The sequence below is a fragment of the Hetaerina americana genome, unplaced genomic scaffold (genome assembly GCF_022747635.1).
Source record: "Hetaerina americana unplaced genomic scaffold, ioHetAmer1.1.p SCAF_6, whole genome shotgun sequence".
Taxonomy (NCBI): domain Eukaryota; kingdom Metazoa; phylum Arthropoda; class Insecta; order Odonata; family Calopterygidae; genus Hetaerina; species Hetaerina americana.
The window spans coordinates 43,517,221-43,534,340 of NW_027287205.1; the positions used below are offsets into that span (position 1 = coordinate 43,517,221).

General features: G+C 36.3%; 1 protein-coding gene across 1 annotated transcript in view; it reads right to left on the reverse strand.

Annotated features, from left to right (window-relative positions):
* The window catches only part of LOC139695324 (tyrosine-protein kinase receptor-like), a 443,472-nt gene that overhangs the window by 47,881 nt on the left and 378,471 nt on the right, over positions 1-17,120 (reverse strand). Inside the window, exons 10-12 of the mRNA XM_071594031.1 lie at positions 11,119-11,278; positions 8,015-8,162; positions 5,180-5,353 (exon numbers count right to left, since the gene is read on the reverse strand). Coding sequence (XP_071450132.1) covers positions 5,180-5,353; positions 8,015-8,162; positions 11,119-11,278 — 482 coding nt within the window. The remainder of the gene's footprint in view (positions 1-5,179; positions 5,354-8,014; positions 8,163-11,118; positions 11,279-17,120) is intronic.

Below are 17,120 nucleotides of genomic sequence, written 5' to 3' on the forward strand. Positions count from 1 at the left end.
CAGTGGAAACGTTGCATTAATACACAATTACCCCAGTAGTATTTGTTTCAAGGATAGAATATTCCTAATTGAGATAGTAAAAAACCTAAAATTAACCCTCATTAAGACTAATACCAAAAATATTTAAATTACTGGTATTTACGTAAAAAAGAATGTATTTTTCTTTGTTAAGTAAAAATGGAAGAATGATTGCATTCCGATGATAAAGGGCGAAATGACTGAGCAAATGCAGAAAAATTGAATGCTTTAATTCTAGAGTATTAAATCCAAGGAATCCTCAAATTTCACTTCAAAATAACTCTTCTTCACGATGTCGGATATCCAGTTTTTGTCTTAAACTCAAATATGTTCATGAAAAAATTTTGCATCGAAGGTATAGAGATTGTGCTTTTTAAATAACATAAAATATGAATGTTTTTGCTTCACCATCAAGGGTGATTGCAAAAGTACCAACGCATTAATTTCCTACCCTTTTAGTATCAAAACCTCTCGCTACAGAACCTTGACCGACGAGAAGGAGAGTAACGACGGGACCCAACTTAATACCCATAAACTTGTCACGTCTGCGATATCGACTCATAAGATCTCGATTTCAAATTAAATCCGACACCGTGTGGAACTCCCTCGGCGTCAAATGCACCGCCCGGGGTGTAAAAGGCCATTCGATTCCATTCCGACCCCAAAGTCATTATCCTCATTGATATAGTGCCCCTCTCGGAAAAGCATTGAGATTGGGGAAAAAAAGTGAAGGAGCGGGTATAAAAGACATGGATCCGGAGGGAGAAGTTTTCCCTTAAGCCTCCCTAATGTGAAAGATAGAAAAGAAAGAAAGAAATAAGCAATTCTTTTCTTAAGGTCTTAAAACACTATCCGTTGGCCCTGTGCGTAAACAGCTGCAAGTGACTGAGATTTACTGCTACGCTGATTTCCAGGGTTAAATATGTGGTCCACGTTTTAATAAAGTTTGATGGGTTTCTTGGGAGGTTTTACACACCAACTCGAGGTTCTCGCCCAGAATATTTAAATTGGCGAAAATTCCAAGTTAAGGTATCCGATTCTTACTTGTTTTAGCTTTAGGGTGCCACAAGACTAATTCTTTCTCTCATCATAATCAGTTGTTAAATCCGTAGAGATTTGGTTTTAAATTTCCATTTTAAATAGGTTTTCCGCAACATAACGCCCATTTCCACCTTGCTTCCCTAAATATACTTCTCACTATTCAAACTATGCATTAAACTCTTGAGGAAAATCTTGCTGCCGGCTTAAAAGTCCATGATATGAAACTATGCAGAACACGGCGAGTATGAACTAGGCTGGAAGCCAAGTTTTGTGTCCCCTTTGTACTTGTAAATATCAATAGGCGATGAAACATTAAAGAATGTGATAGAGGGGAGAAGGTTAGGCAAACAAGAAAGGGGTAGGAAGAGGATGGGCATGTTGGACGGAGTGAATTCAATGAGGAAGTATACGGAATTAAAGAATGGCTTGTTGTAGTGCTGTAGGTAAATAAATGTATTATTGCATCATTCCATTGTCTGCGTCCATTAAAAACCTAGCCGAAACCGTAGAACACCAAATATAATAACGCCAATAATAATTTACAAACTAATATTCTCTCATTATACTTATGTGGTTGAATACCTTGCAAGTCCTACCCCCTTAAGGGTGTTTACATTTATGTTATATATATATATATATATATATATATATATATATATATATATATATATATATTAATGGAAAAGGATAGGGATATATATATATATATATATATATATATATATATATATATATATATATATATATTTAATGGAAAAGGATAGGGATGCTGGACGGGAAGAAGGGAGGAAGAAAGTACTCAAAGCTGAAGAGGGACCTGATGTAGAGGGGGGTGTTGTGTTTTGCTGGGGGTCACAAATTGTTGAATTAGTAATTTTGTCCATCCAAAGACCTACCTTAACCAGCAGTTTCCTAATAATAATAATATATATTTAATTAATCTATCGATAAGGTAGGCTTTAGATGGATACAAATACCAAATGAATAGTTTGTTAATCCTAACAAAAAACAATCCAGCATACTACTCTACATAGGTCAAGTCCCTCTTCATCCATGTATACGTCCTTGCTCCCCTCATCCCGTCCAAGATCCTTTTCCTGCCCTTTTCTCGTTTGCCTGACATTCTCCCTTCGATTACATTCTTCAACTCAACATCCCACTGCCGATCAATACGCCTTTCATCCATTTTTCCTGCCTCCTTAGGAATGCTCCCAACAAACCCCTCTCCTGACCAACCATACCTAGCACTATCCCGAGAACGCTGCATGAGTCGGGCATCGAAACGTCGGCCAATATGGAACCCCTGACCCGGTGGAAGACCCGAGAAAACTTCATGAAGCAAATACGCCGGAAAAGCACCAGATCTAACTCCCTCTTCTTGTGACAGCCTTTTTGCCTAGCGCGATTCTTCTCCTTATTTCCCCACTACTTTGACCGGGTTGATCCAAAACCCTTCCGAGATGCGTAAACTATCCCTCCTGATCTAGTTCTTGCCCTTTTTCTTCAATGTTTATCTTAGCATTTTCTTCCCAGGAAAATCGCATACATTTTGTATTATTAATGGCTATTATTAATGGTATCTGGCCGGGTTTGAGGTAGGGGAATCACAGGAAAAGCTGGAGGTTGGTGGCAGTTGGCTTCAAACCTTTGCAGTGCGAGGATAGTTTATTTGGAAAGCCTGTATAACGTGACCTCGTTATCCTTCAGCATAAACCGGTTTTTCAAACATCACTATGCCATCAAATTTTGCGTGAAACTGGGGAAAACCGGGAAAGCGACTCATGATATGCTCATTACGATGATAATGTCATGGAGAGATCGGATGTTTTTTGAGTGGCAAAAGTTGTTTCAGGAGGGTAGAGAAAATATTGATGACGCCGAACGCTCAGGACGCCTTTTGATCACAAAAAGTGATGAAAATCTTGCAATAGTTAAGACTTTGCTGGCCAGGGATTGTAGATTTAGTGTTCTCATGGTTTAAGATGAACTTAAAATCCCTGTGTATCAACTTGTGACCAAAAACATGGGCATTAGGCGGGTGTGTGATAAGTTGATGCCGTAAGTGCTCTTTGACGATCAAAAGGAAAATCGCACGCGGATTTTCCAAGAACTTCTCGACCATGTGAATGAGAATCCAAATTTTTTAGACAATACCCTACCAGACTTCTTCCAATTGCTCCGTCTCATACCCGTGCTGAAAAGACGTCACCACGCCTCGATGGAAGCGTTACTACAGGCCGTGAGGAGGAAGCTCAGCAGTATTTCGGGTGCCGCCTTAAAGAAGGCGTACGAGGTGTTGATAACATGGACGCTACGGACGGAAGGGTGCTACTTCGAGGACTTTTCAGTGAACGTATTAATTCTGGCAATAAGGTTTTTCAATCGAATCAGTCCTCCTACATTTGGGGCAAACCTTGTTATGTATATATAAACACACACACAAACACATATACATATATATATTTAATGGTTAATGGTTTATATAATATATATATAAACCATAAACCAGTAATCAACCCGAAGGTCGGTTTATTAGGTGATGGTAGAGATCAGCCAGTACTAAGCCCTATACGGCGTGTGAAATTCACACATCAGGGGAGGGGGGCCAGTTCCTTTCCCTGTGCCGGTTATGGTTTCCCAGGAAGACCTGGTACCCGGAAAATCACTTTAGCTTGGGTGGAGCTGCAGGTGCCCAGAGTGCCTTTCCCGGGAATAGAACCGGGACCCTCCGGTCAGCAGTCCAACGCTCTAACCACTGGACTACCGCGACCCACATGTGTAAGTATATGTATATATATATATATATATATATATATTTATGTATATATATATATATATATATATATATTTATGTATATATATATATATATATAATATATATAAATATTTAAAATTCGGAGTAAATGAAATATTTTCAAAGTGAGACACTATAAATGAAACAGTAGCTTTGTTGTCTAAAAAAACACACATAAATGGCCAAAGTTGAGAAAGAGATATGAGTATTTGCTTTGGCCGGCGAACACCCTCAACCACCTCACTCTCTAAGGCAATATAAGGTTTACGAACACCGTCAATTATCTAGAGCAGTTCTCGTATTCCAAAAGAATTTTTATGCCTTTTCAAGATATTAAAGGAATCATGGTTTTTGTCAGCTCCGCAACATCTGTGTTTTTATTTACTTCGATTGTGCAGGAAATAGGGAAGGTTTTATTTACACGAAAAATTGGACAATAGAATATCTACAGACATGAATAATTTGAGATCGTCTGAACATACGCTGACCATTTTTCGAATCACGTCTCTCTGTGAACATAAATTATGCGTAAAATTCAGCAGTTTATTTGTTTACACGGAAACTTACAATTGAGTTTATGGAATTTTATATTTAACGTCTAAATTATTAGTAAATGAGCTGGTTAGATTTTGATTAATACAATCACCTCAAGAATTGACTTTTTAGGCCTTTTTCAAGGCGCTATAAAAGAACAGAACTTACGAAAACTCTATTTTTTAAATCTGAAATGAGTATCTGTTTTCTTTATTTCCATGAGTATCTATTAAACCTTGAGTGACAGGGTGGGACTTCAGATATAATATGAGTGAATAGTTGTGTTTTCTTATTTTCTTTTCCATATGTTCTGAATTGCATCCAAATTTGTATCCAATTTATGTTAATATTTGAATGATTTGTGAATTTTGGCTCTTTTAAACACAGTAAGAAACCCTTACGGACCGCCAGCTCAGTATTATATAATAGCGGGTGCCAGATCTATTTCACTCTAGAAAAAACATATTTTAAGAGCTACGTAATTTACAGCGAGCTGTAAGGGACTTCGTGACAATTCCCCAGTCATTTTAGTAAAGTCTTAAAATAAAAGTTTGAATCTACCTGGGTAAATTAATATATCCTCGAAAGATATTAAATGCTGCCCTTGGTCATAAATAAGAAAACGTATGGGGAGGATTATTTGTTTGCCTCATCAGGTTTTCATCCTTCAAGTTCATAATCAGTCGATAGGCTGCGTTGAGTGTACTCCTTGCTGATTCATACCTTGTATTACACCAGCATGAAAACGATTACTGATGGACAGAAAAAACGAGAGTAGATTGGAGACCTTACCTTGAAGACGTAGGTGGCTCCACCACCCCCTCCACCGCCTCCAATGAATGTAATCTTGAATATCTCAGTTATGGGATTGGTGGGCTTCGTCGACGGCGAACTCTTTATCACTGGGTTGCAGGCGATTCCGGTCGACGACGGGTCACGCCGGACTCCGACACCACCGGCGTAGTTCTACGAATAGAGCAAGATATTGGACAGGAAACCAAATTAAACTTCATTCTTCGTCCAACGGAAATCGTTTTACGCATGATGCGAAACGGGAAACTAAGAAATGCCATTCGCGTAGTGCCTACGCTACGCGAATTACGCGCGAATATCGCGTAATGTCGACACTACGTAAGTGGTTGATATACGGGGTAAATTGCTTTTAAACTTAGCGGCTGATAATTAGTTTACGAGTCTCGTATATTCTGTCCGGATTAACTCCAGACCCAATTTTATCGATCACGAGTGTATCAGGCGGCACTAACTAAATTTATCTTTTCATTACAATACTGATAATTTACTGACAAACCTGCGCAACATTTATCAGAAGCGGAAGACGGCCGAAGACATCGCTTGAAATCTTAGAAATTCAATATGACTGCGTCCCTAAAATAACGAAACCACATCCTTCATATCTCTTTCAAGTCTTACAGTCAATCTTAAAACGGATCAAGCTTATTTAAAAGAATAGCAGTTTCCAGGAAAAGTATCTACATGATGAATCCTAATAGGAGTAAAATAGATGATAGAGTTGAGAGTAGAAACAAAAATTGGTTATTCAACAATCACGATTGAGTAAATCGTAAGCGCAAGTTTAATAAGTACATTATATTTTTTTCATTCTTTTGAGTTTAAAATAATATTTTTTTATGAAGCTACTTTATTTATTTACCCATATCATTAAAATTTCTTTTAAGGTCTATTGAGATACATGAGTTAATTGTAAAGTAGCATTGTAACATATTCTGTCGTAACAAAGGGAGCGCAGGAGACATTTCGCACACTCCGACTTGAGAGATCTACGATTATAGTATATAGTGTATTAACAGAATATTCATTTCAAGTGTTCTATAATACCGTAAAAGAGAACACATTTCCGTCTGGCAAGTTCTCTGTTCGATCATTATCCTACATAAAAGAAATCCGCAAGTCTCACCTGACGTGCATGTTGCATAACCACAACGGGGTAAAGTTTTCATGGGCTACGCCCTAATCGGCCGGCTCAGTTTCCCTTATTAGGGTAGATTTTGAATGAAAATAAGAAATACTGCAAGCATTCAAACCAGAGTGAATTTATGTGCCGCGAATATATATCATTCAGATTTTATGCAAAACAATTTTCTTGATCGATCAGTATTACAGATTTAGCATAATATCCAGAGTTAGAAAGACAATAAAATTGTGAATGAGTATTCTATAACAAGTAGAAAATTTCCCTTGAAATTACGGAAAATAAAGGTAATTCCTACCATCAGTATCAGAATTTAATCTCAATTCATATTATTTTGCAGTAGTGCGTGCACCCTGGCGACTATATTTTTTTATCAAAAATTTAATCAACTATCAATTCTGACTCAATTTGACTAAGGTGTTTTTGTCCGTAAAATTTTAAAATCTAGCATGTTAATTATTATTAAAATTTTTGTTAATATATCTACAGCGCTCTAAACTGGTCTAAAGAATGTTTTAAACGAAGGTAAGCCATTGAATAAGATTAAAAACATTGGTTTTTAATTTAATTTAAAAATACCTTGATGTTTTATTTATGAGCAATGAGAAATCTAAATCCAAAATTAACATTAACTTAGTTTAGGATCAAATTTTTCTTCAAGAGCTATTAATTTTACCAATAAGATATATCATGGTTTATTATAATTATATTATGTATCACTTTCTAAGCAGAAAGCTATCAATTATCCGTAGCGATAGTGCCATTGAATCTTGCACAGGTGAGAAGATATTTTCTCTTCAAAAACCTAATGGTTAGTTTCTATTATTAGCGTTATAATCAAATGAAAATATACATTCAGGTACTAGTGAAACTTGAATTTGTCACAATAACTAGGCGTTCAAATATAATGTTACAAGTAAAACTGTTTCCAACAGGTCTTACAATTTGTAAATTATCTCCAATGTGATACTTAAAAATGCATGCCCTTTTTGATACTTGATTTTTAATACGCAAATATATTCTATGTGCCTGAAATAAAAGCTGCTCGGAAAAAGAATAAGTTGAATGTTCAACGATTTGTATTAGTTTCTAATCAAAATTCAAAGCATTAGATATTAGAACAGTGCCATTTAATAACCTGCCATTTAATATAAAATGGTGTCTCCTCATTATCATCTAAATTAAAAATCAGCAAATTTCCAAAATCGACTTTATTTGTCAATAAAATCAGAGAAATATTCGAACACTATCAGATTCAAATCTGAGAAAACTTCATTTTAGAGAAAAATTCTGTAAATTTAGACATATATGTTTAGATTTCCCCGGTAGCTTTAAAGTTATAATTAGTAAAATTTTATTTAACGAATTAAAAAAACAAACTATGTGAAACATCTTTCTGTGAAACCCAAAACAAATTTAATGCCTCAAGAATGGTCTATCTTGGATGCACCAGGTAATATTTAATTTCAGTCAAGAAATTACGTATTTAAAAAATTCATATGATAAAGCATTTGAAAACTTATCCCATTTAAAGATTATTGTTGGGTTTCAAGTGTGACCAACTAGATGTACGGTTTTTTAATTTGGAAATGTTTAACTCTCGAGGATTAAACATAAAATGTAAAGTAATTGTGGGAGTTTGAGGCAACATGAAATTCCAAGTAACCTTTACTCACTTTTGCGCACGCGCTCACCCCTTCCTGGCCAATAAGGAAGTACAGTGGTTCACCGGCTCTTAGTTCCAATACACCCCTGACGGTGGCCCCGAGGCTTGTGCCGGCGCCGTCGGAACCTCTGCCACCGCTCGCACCACGGGCAATTATCCTGTTGACGTGTGAGGAAAAACAAGCGACTCATCAAACCCTTGGTACACAATCATCAATTTGAATAAAATATGGGGAATATGTGGCAAAAGTAAGGTAAATGGGTTTTGAGGGTAATTACTCCATGGATGACAGGGTGGAAAACTTCCTCGATAATAAGTCCTCGATGTATTGCAAATATTTTCACGCCCTAGGATTTTGTGTGTTTTGGACCAGACACTGAATTTTCGAGAGGCAAGTTTTAAAGTTTGGGATTCAATTCCTATTAGCCATCATCAACCATATGCTATTTTTTGCGGAAATATTCCTCTCTATTTCGTTCAAAGAAAAAAAACTCTTTCGCCTGGCAGATCTAAACAATGAAAAGTACCTGTTCAATTCTCTGTAATAATTTGTTACCACGTACTTTAGAAATGATACAGAAGGATAAACTTTCCTGCCTGAAAAAATTTCACTTAGATTAAGCCATCGATGGTAAAAATCAAAACTTTATCACTTTTTAATTGGAAAAAAATTCAAAAACTGTATACATGATACATTTAAAGACCTATAGTAGTCCAGAAATAATGAGCCAAATACAATGGGGAGCTTTGAATAGCTTTACAAATTCACTTTACAATTTTACTTTCAAAAAAATTGATCAGCGTTTTAACTCTTTCTTAAGTATCCAAATGTATTTTTTACAAGGAATATGACCTAAATGTTTCATCAAATTATTTGATACCTACATATTACCATGGATTCCGCGCTAGTAAACATCGTAATTTTAAATGCCTGAAAAAACCATTGCTTTGATTAAAGTATGCATCCGGAGTTGTTTTCCTTTAAGTTCATTGTTTTGCTATCTTACGAAGACGTACATGCCGTCCAATGGTACCGTATTAACATACGTGGATCAACTCTGTTTGAGAGGCACGGAAAAATGCGACCGCATATTAAATTCTGTTATTCGACACCATATCACTGAGATTCATGCTTTTGATTAGTGTACCGGAGGTAATTATGATTTGTTACGAAAAGAATAAACAAAGTAATGAACCAGAAGGTTGGTTTGAGAGGTGAGCATAGTGCTCATCTAATAATAAGCCTAACGGCTAGTGAAACTCATACACAGCACATAAAACAAGCACAACACCGTGGGGGTACCAGCTGCTTTACTGTTCTCCCTGTGGTTTCCTAGGATAACCCAGTACCGCAAAATATTACCCCGCTTGTGTAAAGAATCAGCTGCCGAGATCTGCCATCCGGAACCTAACCAGAGCGTTCCGGTCAGTAACCAACAACAGAATTTAAGAAATATATAATGAGTAAATGTTTTCTTAAGACGCACTTGGATGTTCCACGATCTTTTCGCGTGAATTTGTAATACTTAAAACTTTCCATTTGGGTCACATATAAGAGAGCATTATTGAAGGGAAAGAGCGAGAGTTTTGATTAGCTTAGGGAGGATATGAGGATCGGTTAGTCAGCTGGTTGTTAATGACTGGTACGAGCGTCTGTTTTTTGGAATTTCTAGTTTAAATTCATGATTGGAAAAATACTTAGAGGAGATGGAATGTTAAACACTGTAAATGAAAGGAGAAAAATGGAGAAGTAAGGAGTTGGCAGGAGAAATAGGGCATGTTGGAAGGAAGGAATAGAGGAAGGGAAGAAATGGAGAAATCATTAAACGAAGGGAAATATAAAAAGGTGGAAAATGGTTCTTTACACTAATGCGTGGGTCTATGATATAATTAATTTTTAATCCTAGGTATTCATGTGAAAGTTCGGTTGTCTAGGTTAGGTCTGGAGGTATACCCTCGCTTAATCCTTAGATTTATCATAAACCTATCACAAATAATATTCTTCATAACTTGATAAACAGCTGTATTATAATAACAGTTCAAAAAATATTACACATTGTTCTGTCGAAGTAGCCACTATTTTTAGGTAAGAGTAGGAAAAGTTAAGAAGAGTTAATTTTCAGGGAACTATTAACAAGTCATCTATCGGTTTACGCTGTCAGTCAACTCTCTATTCTATTCAAAATTAGATTTGCCTTCGCCTACCTCGCTTTCCAACCATTCTCTCCGTTTAATGAAAGACGATAGCTATAAGGGGAATGCTAGAAAATCAACAAGCAGGGAGGAAAGAAAGCATTTAAGATGAAACATGGGGATTAAAAAAATGTGAACTAAATTATGAATTATTGCAATATGTAGTTTAAGGATATGTTGTACAATGTTAGTTAGAGAGAAGGAGTACAGCAATATTTTGTGCAATAGTCCATTAAAAATCCACCTTAAAATAAATTAAAATTGGTCTTGAGTACTCTAACTCAACTATTACCTTAAAAGGTTCTTCTACCCTGAAATACGTGAGTAAATACCAGGATCTTGCACTGTATACGTCGGCGTATGACAGTTTAACGCGAGGGTAGACCCAAGATTTCTTCTCCTAAGTAGTAGGTTGAGCAAAGCTGAAACCATGCAATGACTTATAATTTTACCTCATAATTATTTCCAGGAATTATATTTTGTATACTTAGCCCCTTTATTTCGTCCCATTAGAAATTATTGTTTCTTATGTAGTTTTGAACTCATAAATTCTCTTTATTTGGGATATTATAGCCACATTTTTGTAGAAATAATATAAAATACCCTCATGACTTCAAGGGTAAACATTAACATTGCCTTAAGGACTTTCTGGATTTTAAAATCAATACCATATTTTCTCTTCCAAGACACATTAGAATAAATTGTAGACATTATAAAAAAGCCATTTCACTCTAACGAAGAGTCATGAATATATACATATCTGCTCTGTCCGATATTTTCCTATTTAAAGCAAGGCAGTTTAGTATTAGTCGCTGTCGGGTAACAGCTGAAATTTTCAAGGTTCCTAATTCAGTACAGTAACCGTGACCGCATTGAAGCTAAGAATGATGGTTGGGCGGGGTGAATAGAAGGAGAACTCACGTGTACACTCCGGACTCGGGGACGATCCATTTCTGCACTCCCGCCAGGAAGCGGGGCTCGGTGAGAACGAGGACGGCGGCGGTGCCGATGGTCTCGGCCGTGCAGTCCTCCGGCCTCGGCCCTATTCTGCCCTTCACCCCGCACGTGCCGATCTCGTACACTGCCGATCCACAGGAGGGAGACGTGGAGAAATTGAAGCAGAGAGTTAAAGGGTAAATTGCGAGCTGGGACATGGTTAAAGATGAATAGGTGGTAGAAGAGAATAAAGTGTACCTAATAGTTCCGGGATTCTTTAGCAGGTTAGAAAAAAAGATATACAATCTTACGCATTAGGAAAGCGTAGGTGGACAAATTTAGACATCATACAATGTAATGGTATAAGGTTATGGGTTTGCAGGCTTGTGATTATTTTGAATGTGGTTTTGTTCCCTTTTACAGATGGTGACCTAACACCCCTCGCCATACGCCCGTGCGGCGGCTGGCGGGGTATTATGTAGATGTACATGTATAATGTATACTTAATACATATTTACGAAAAATGATTTTAATTTACATCCACGCCTCAAAAGAGAAAAAAATAATGATTTAGACTTAAATTTAACTACATTCTACCCTGATCTACAAAATATATCCTTGCTAAGGATATTCAAAAAAATTAATAAATTATTGATATTCAATGAAAAAAATAGACGAGAGCTAAAGAACCAATTTGAACTGAAGGTGTGCTCACTTTATTCCGAAGATGACGGCCAAGATAGCTTTTATGAACCCTTGTCTAAACTGTATGATAAACGAGCGCTTTTTCATTGTGATAATACTTGTATAATTTATGGAAATAACCTGTTTATTTTTAAATTCGTGAATTAAATTTTTATTATCCATATATTTTTTCTTTTTGTAGAATCTGCGATTCGGTCATTACTCGGAGCAAAAACTATTAACTCTAATTTAATGACTGTCATTTACAGATTAATCTAACGAACACTTCCGAGAGAAGTGTTTAGTATTATATAAATGCCCGCTCAAGTTTGGAAGGAGTGGCGTTACTAGCGGTGAGAAGGAATTGACATTCATTTTCCACACGACCGTAGTTCTTTAGATAAGGATAGCCTTTGCATTTTTAAAGTCGTTGGAGATAAGTAAGCAGCTATTAGCTTTCATCAAAAAGACGTCAGACAAATGTATGATGGGACACGCTCTAGGCCAGAGAAATTGGACAGAGTGGTGCTATAATCTGAAAATTACGGGGCAATTTTCTTAAATTATCTTGCTACTTTTCGAAAATTTCCATGGGTCATTACGACATATTTCGACAAATTTTAGTAATAGTCAAGAGCAAGGCAACTGAAAATGCAAAACTGTATCTTCCTACTTAAGTTGTAGTTGGTATTTTTGCATCATACCAAAATAATTTTCATAAATTGATAAATTTAACAGTAACTTTTTCAATTTTTGTTGGCAAATGAAAATTAATCTTTATATGAATTATAAACAATCTGAAATAGTACATTTAAAGTTTCAAACAAACAAATTAATAATAGAAAATAATCACATTTATTACGATTCAAATATGTATATTATTTATTTCCAGTGGTGAAAGCTGATTACCTCTGTCATTAGCAACAATTAAATGAAACATGAAATGCATAATTTATATCTTATAATTGATGTCGACACTGAAAAAATAATGCTAGGTTCAATATGCGCAATGTATGTACATTTGATTTATACTATATGAAACGGCCACTCGCATAAAAACAGGTTGGCTCATATATCGTAGGTCGAGTTTTCAGCTTTTACTTTAAATTTATTTTTCAAATGAATTAATATCTAAAAGCTTCATTACTACATTTATACAAAAATAAAATAATGATACGCGACCTACTTATTTTTGAGAATCTTTTCTGTGTACTCATTCTGTGTTATATATTGCATAAAATGAAAATAAAAATAGGGATGGGTAGATGCCTAAATGTGAACAAATCTGTAAACTTTTTTTCATCGAACTCGAATCTTCAATATGGTATCCGATTCCTATTTTTTTAAGTATAAATTTTGAATTCACATTACTATGTCATCAATTTAGCCTTTGCTTTGAAACAAAGTTTAATTAAATAATTTCTAACTTTTTTAGTCCGTTATTGGTTTTATCTCATCGTCAAATTCCGATTTCCAATTTAAAAACTGGGCGAGGATTAGAAGAGCATCAGTAATTAGTCTCGATACCTATCAATAAAACTTTATTAAGAAGTAGACTAATGTAATTTACAGTATTATTAAACATAAAATATTTTATGTTGTAAATCATCCTCAATCCTACCTCAAAGCGGATTAAAAACCATAGACTGTACAACCCTGTGTGTACTATGCAACAAAAATAGTCAGGAAAGATTTTGCCTGAGGCATTGTCCATTAAATTGAAAAACTGTTTCATAATATACTGAAACTCTAACTTTGGGTGCTCAATTCCGAAACTGATATTTACGAGCATGTAAGAAACTACAGTCCCCCGTCGGGATCCATCGTTACTCACTGGTAGCTCGAAGAATCGGGATTCGAGATTGGAAGATAACCTGAAATGATAATATTATAATCTCGAGTCAATGAATTCGAATAATTTCGGCCAAACCGTGAGCCCATTGGTATCAAAGGCATTTTAGTCAACTTAGATGACGTTGAAATCCAACGCTCATTATTATTTGCTGCTGTTCGTAACTCCCGGGTTCAAATCCGGGTGACAAATTTCCCACATGTCCCAAGGTACCCAGCTTCACACAAATGAGTGATATTTTTGATCGGAGGTCTTATAAAACCAAAGGTGACACGGAAATAAAATGAAACGAAAAACCGGGAAGCGATAATAAATACTCTAAATTGAGTCTTTTACTCTGAATATTGACCCTGCAAATTAAAACTTCTCGATATTATTTTCTATTCCTTATGATAGGATAGATTATACTATGGCAACAAGTTTGAGCGATTATCGTCGACGACATCTGTGAGATCAGGGTTCATAATTTCATTCTACCAGTCTTCAAATAATTACGTCGTAGCTTACAATTCCAAGGAATGGCTCGCTTCTCCCTCAAGGGACGTCATTTTGGCCCTTCTATGAAATCGTCAGCACCAGATTGGTTCAAAATGACATCCAATTCATCATCAGGGGAATACTTTAATGCTTCCCTACCTATATAAGCATTTTAAATTCAACATCAGAATAAGTATAGGTCTCCGATGTTTTTCTAAATAAAACAAGTAATTAACTCGCAATTGCTCAAAAATTTGTCAGTTTTGCTTTTGTCAATTGCATTTTTGTCAGTTTCACCTCATCGCAAATTTGAACAACAACACCCCTATGGAAATCAGATATTCGAAATATTAACAGTAATACATAACTAAAAAAGGTGATACAGTATTAAAATTTGATTTAACAAATTCGTTGGCCAAAGACAACATTTTAAGTGTCGGAGCGTGAGCAGCGGGGCTCGAACACTATGCTTTGTGATGATATTTTCGGATACAACATATTTGAACATCGGAAAAATATCGATAAAAATTTAAATTGGCAGAGGTAATACCAAGAATAGAAGAAAAGCGCCAATCGTTTTTCAATTGAATATCTCGTTTTTTCTGCACAAAGCATCAATTTGACTGAACTTTAATAATGCCCCAACTGCAATGGGTTAATTTTACGGGGTGTAATGCTTCGTACGAATCTAACTGTTCTCACCCCTATCAAACCATTCTTGGGGTCAATTTCTGTGACTATTCATCTACATAATACCCCGCAAGCCGCCGTAAGGGCGCGGATGGCGGGGGGTGTTAGCTCAACACTCGTAAAACGGAACAAAACCACATGGAAAATAAACATATCCATTCAAACCTATGCCCACAGTGGCGTATACATTCATGTAAAAATCCTTTCAACTTACACGCATGAAAATACATATACTATCAACAAACAAACAATTACACCTAAGGATTCAGTAAAAAATGTATCCAGTAACTTTCAAGCCAGAATTTGAAAAGTAAGACGGCAAAATTCCACTACCACATGGACATGCAACATAAAACGGTCTCCTCCCACAAGGACACAGGTAGGGAATGTGGCCCAACGCTGCATGTAGCGGGAGGGTTCCCCCCCCCACAGAGAAATACGGGTTGGAAGGGGAAAATTAAAAACAGACAAAGCAGAGCAAGCAATACTGTAAAGAGCACTACATTATTTAATGGCATTCTAAAGAGGTCATGTGGAAGGGTTTTGAAAACAAAACACCTCGGTTAGTGAGAGTGCATGCAATTGAGTAGAACTAATTATTCCCTAGAGGCTGAAGGTAGCCAGTGGAATTTTTGTTACCAATAACCCTACAGTTGCTCTCCCGTATTGTCCGTGGGAAGAGGGAGTCCTTGAGTCTGCTAGTTCTGGCATCTATTTCCCTAATTATATTTACATGATCCAAGTGACTAATATATGTTCAGGTGCAAATAATTTGCGAGACCTCGGTGCAGACTCATGTGGATCTGAATATATTAAGTAAATTCAACATAGCATTGAATCGTCTTTCTTATTATTATTCCCATCCCAAATTCACAAGCATTTCGGACACGCTTTTCTTTTTCGCCTTAGAGTTTTCAACGAAACGGGCTGCACGGCGTTGAACCTTCTAAATTTCCGAATGAATCCTTTTTCAGTCGGCTCCCATACCCTACATGCATATTCTAAATGAGGCCTTACAAGGGCGTGGGGTCAACTTCCCTTGACCTTGGAATCACTTTTACCGAGATGTGTCTAGTAAATCCCAATTCATATGCTTATGCTTTTTTATATGCCTATGCCCGCAGACGTTACGTGTATGTGGGTCCCCCAAGTACAGACTTAAGTGATTGTAACACCTATTATTTTACGTATCAACTTCTTCCAGATCAACTCCAGCTAATTTGTAATCAAATCTCGTTTAACTTTTAATGAAGTTTACCACCGAACATTTATTAAGGTTTAATAACAATTCCCATTTTAAACACCATTTAGTAATGCAATCTAGATCCTATGCTTGAATTAAACGATCCTCATCTTCAGATATCTCCAGATGAATCACCGTGTCATCCGTGAACATCCTGATCTTACTTTTCAATTTACGATTCTTTTCTTTAATAAAAATCAAGAAAAGTAACGACCCGATTGCACTTCCCTCAGGTACCCCCGAGGTCACTTTTACGCTGTCGGAACTAGCGCCGTCAAAGATTACCCAACTCTAAAAGTCTTCAACCCAATTTATTGCACTCTTGTTTACACTGGGACCTTGAATTTATGAATACGTTTACCATAGGGAGCCTTATCAAATGGCTTTTAAAAATCTAAAAGAATCGCATCCACTTGCCTACCACTATCACCAGATAAAAGTAAGAGATGTATGAATAATCATTACTGGGTCTCACGTGAGCTTCCTGAATTCTTGCTGTTTTTTACATCGAGGCATCTCATTATCGAACTGACAATAATGTGCTTTAAAATATTTGCAACGCATAGAAGTGAGAAAAATGGGTCTGTAATTACTGGGGTCCTCCCTGTGACCACTTAGGCGTTATTCGTGCGGTTTTCCAATTCTTAGGAACTTCGCAGTCTATGAGTGATTTCTTAAATATAGCTTCGAGGTACGAGGCGATCTTAGGAGTTACATTTTTTATCAACCTAGCTGGTATATTTTCGGGACCCGGGGATTTGTTGGGTTTAATATCATTGAGTAATTTGACAATTCCTTGTTCGTCTGCCGTTACTTTTGCCATGGGTTCAGTGTGTATTGTTTCTTGGAGATACGCGGTGGCAACATAGTTTGTGAAAACGCTCTTGAAGAATGTATTTAGAAAGTTAGCTTGATCCTCACTGTCAGTATAAATGACATTGTTAAAATCTTGTAAACAAGGCATGGTTTGTTTACCCCCTTTTATTTCCCTAACATATGACCAGAAAGCTTTGGGATCAGTGTCCAAATACTGGCAAATTA